The 2596-nt window shown below is 51.3% G+C and overlaps 1 protein-coding gene across 1 annotated transcript; it reads right to left on the reverse strand.

The window, feature by feature from the left end:
• Positions 1 to 1086: 1086 nt before the first annotated feature.
• LOC120318613 (gastrula zinc finger protein XlCGF49.1-like) lies at positions 1087 to 2108 on the reverse strand. The gene has a single exon (XM_039366434.1). It carries the CDS (start codon positions 1917 to 1919, stop codon positions 1191 to 1193), a length of 729 nt encoding a protein of 242 aa, XP_039222368.1. The 5' UTR covers positions 1920 to 2108; the 3' UTR covers positions 1087 to 1190.
• Positions 2109 to 2596: the final 488 nt, after the last annotated feature.

A 2596-nucleotide genomic window follows, 5' to 3' on the forward strand; every position in this document is an offset into this window, starting at 1 on the left:
GCGCAGTGGTTAGAATGCAGTACTGCGGGCTACTTCTGCCGACTGCCAGCAGTTCAATTCTTATCCTCATCCTTGTGCCGTGGTGGCACAATGGTTAGAATGCGGTATTGCAGGTTAATTCTGCCAACCGCCAGGAGTTCAATTCTCACTGGCTCAAGGTTGACTCAGCCTTCCGAGGTCAGTAAAATGAGGACCCAGATTGTTGGGGGGGAACAGGGTGACTCTGTAAACCGCTTAGAGAGGGCTGTAAAACACAGTGAAGCGGTATATAAGTCTAAGTCAGCGGTTCTCAACCTATGGGTCGCGACCCCATTTGGGATCGAACGACCATTTCACGGGGGTCGCCAAACAACGCAGTCCGCCATTTTTTCCCCCTTTTCCTTAGCTGTGCTACTCCCTTTTATTCTATTGGCTTTTGAAAGCCAATAGAATAGACTCTCTTGAATAGAGTCTAATTCTATTTGCTTTCAAAAGCCAATAGGAATTGTCCAGGCTGTCTCTGCCCTGCTGAGCCCGCCAAAAGTCCCATTCTGCAAATGGTGCTGCAAGTTGTTTGCAGCGAAGGCGAGCTGTCTGGAAGTTTCTACACCTCCCTGCTGAGCAACTACTAAAAATGTAAGTAAAAGAGGGCCAGGGGTGGGAGGTGGGAGGCCGGCGGGCGCAGGGAGGGTTGCTGGCGTGCGTGGAGCCCGGTGGGTGCCTTACCTCCCTTGGGCTGGGCCACCTGGTGGCCCAGCCGGTGGTCGCCCTGCGCCGTCTCTGCTGCTTGCCAGCTATACCTCGGCCGGTGCAGGGAGCAGCACCACACATGTGCGGCGCTCCCGGGCAGGGAAAGTCCTCGACTTACAACCGGTTGGGTAGTCCTCGACTTACAACCGGTTTAGTCCTTGACTTACGACCGGTTGAGAAGTCCTTGACTTACGTCCGGGTGGGGGTCGCGGCATTAAATAGGTTGAGAACCACTGGTCTAAGTGCTATTGCTATTGCTATCCCCCCCCAAAGCAGCATCTTGCAGCTCCCTAGTGCACAACTCCTTGAAAGAGACAAAGAGTTCAAATCTTTTGAACACATACACACACCCCCAACTGCAGCAGTTCCACATATTGCTTTAATGCCAGTTGGACTGGAAATTTTCTCTGATTGCCAGGAGAAAAACTCCGACATAGGCGAGCAGGTCGGTGGCTAATCAGCTAATTACTCGGCTTCTCTGAAGTCTCGCAAGCCACAGCCTCCAACTGAATCTTGTCTCCGCATTCGAAAACACTGATACTTTTGCCCAACGCGTACATTTTCTGGTGGGCCAAGCACGGCGAGTGCTGCTTCAACTTCTGACCGTATTCGAGGCGTTTATAGGTCTTCTCCTCCACATGAACCATCGGGGGGTGAATCAATTTGGGCTGGTCCAGGAGGCTGCAATCTGCGTTTTGATACCTCCGTTCCCCCAGGTGAACTCTCTGATGGGAAGTCAGGTATGTGCTCCGGCTGAAGCTGTTCCCGCACTCGGCGCATTTATGGGGTTTCTCCCCCGTGTGAATCCTCAGGTGGGAATTCAGAATCGCCTTCTGACTGAAGCTCTTGCCGCACTCCCCGCAGACGTACGGCTTCTCCCCCGTGTGGATCCTCCGATGCTTGATCAGCGTGGACAAGTCGCAGAAACTCTTGCCACAAAAGGAGCAACTGTAGGGCTTCTCTCCTGTGTGGATCCTTTGATGGGAGGTCAGGAGGTCGCTACGGATAAAGCTCTTCCCGCACTCCAGGCACTTGTACGGTTTCTCCCCAGTGTGGATCCTCAGGTGTATCTTCAGACTCGACTTATAACTGAAAAACTTCCCGCAAACGTTGCACTTGTATTTTCTCTTTTCGTTCGGTTTCTCTTCGGGGAGGGAAGCGTTATGGAATCCCACCGCTTGGGAAGCCATGGTTTTCTTACACTTATCCGTGAGGTAGTTTCTCCTTGTCCTCCTCAGTGGACGCACCTCTTCCGACTTTTGGGGCTCGGCTCTGTTGGAGGCAACTTTCAAAAGATCCCTGATGTTTTCATTCTGTCGGACATCACCTGCTGAAATAAAGCGAGGTTTGAAGAGGGCCAAAGGGAGAAGGCCTGGGGTCTCCCTCCCTCTCTCTCTCCCTCCCTCCCTCCCCCCTCTCTCTCTCTCACTCACACAGACACACAAACACACACACACAGTGTTTTTATGGCTGGGGAATTCTGGGAGTTAAAGAGCACACATCTTAAAACTGCCACATGGGAAAACGTTTTGCATCCCAACCATGAAATGCTTGAAAGTTGAATTGTTCAGTGATATGCTGTCAACTTAGAGGTATCTATAGGGAATGGTTTAAAAAGTGAAGATGATCACACACACACACACAAAGAGAGAGAGAGAGAGAGAGAGAGAGAGAGAGAGAGAGAGAGAGAGAGAGAGAGAGAGAGAGAGAGAGAGAGAATGCGAATCCCAGGCATATTTGTGTAGTGGTATAAAGTCCTCAAACACAATCAATGGGTAAAGCACGGAGTCAACCAGGTTTATAAACAAACTCCCCACCCCAAATGCTTACTCTGATGACGCTGGCAGTGGACCAGCGGACGCTAAAA

The sequence above is a fragment of the Crotalus tigris genome, unplaced genomic scaffold (assembly GCF_016545835.1).
Source record: "Crotalus tigris isolate CLP2741 ecotype Arizona unplaced genomic scaffold, ASM1654583v1 scf7180000020321.186885, whole genome shotgun sequence".
NCBI lineage: Eukaryota > Metazoa > Chordata > Lepidosauria > Squamata > Viperidae > Crotalus > Crotalus tigris.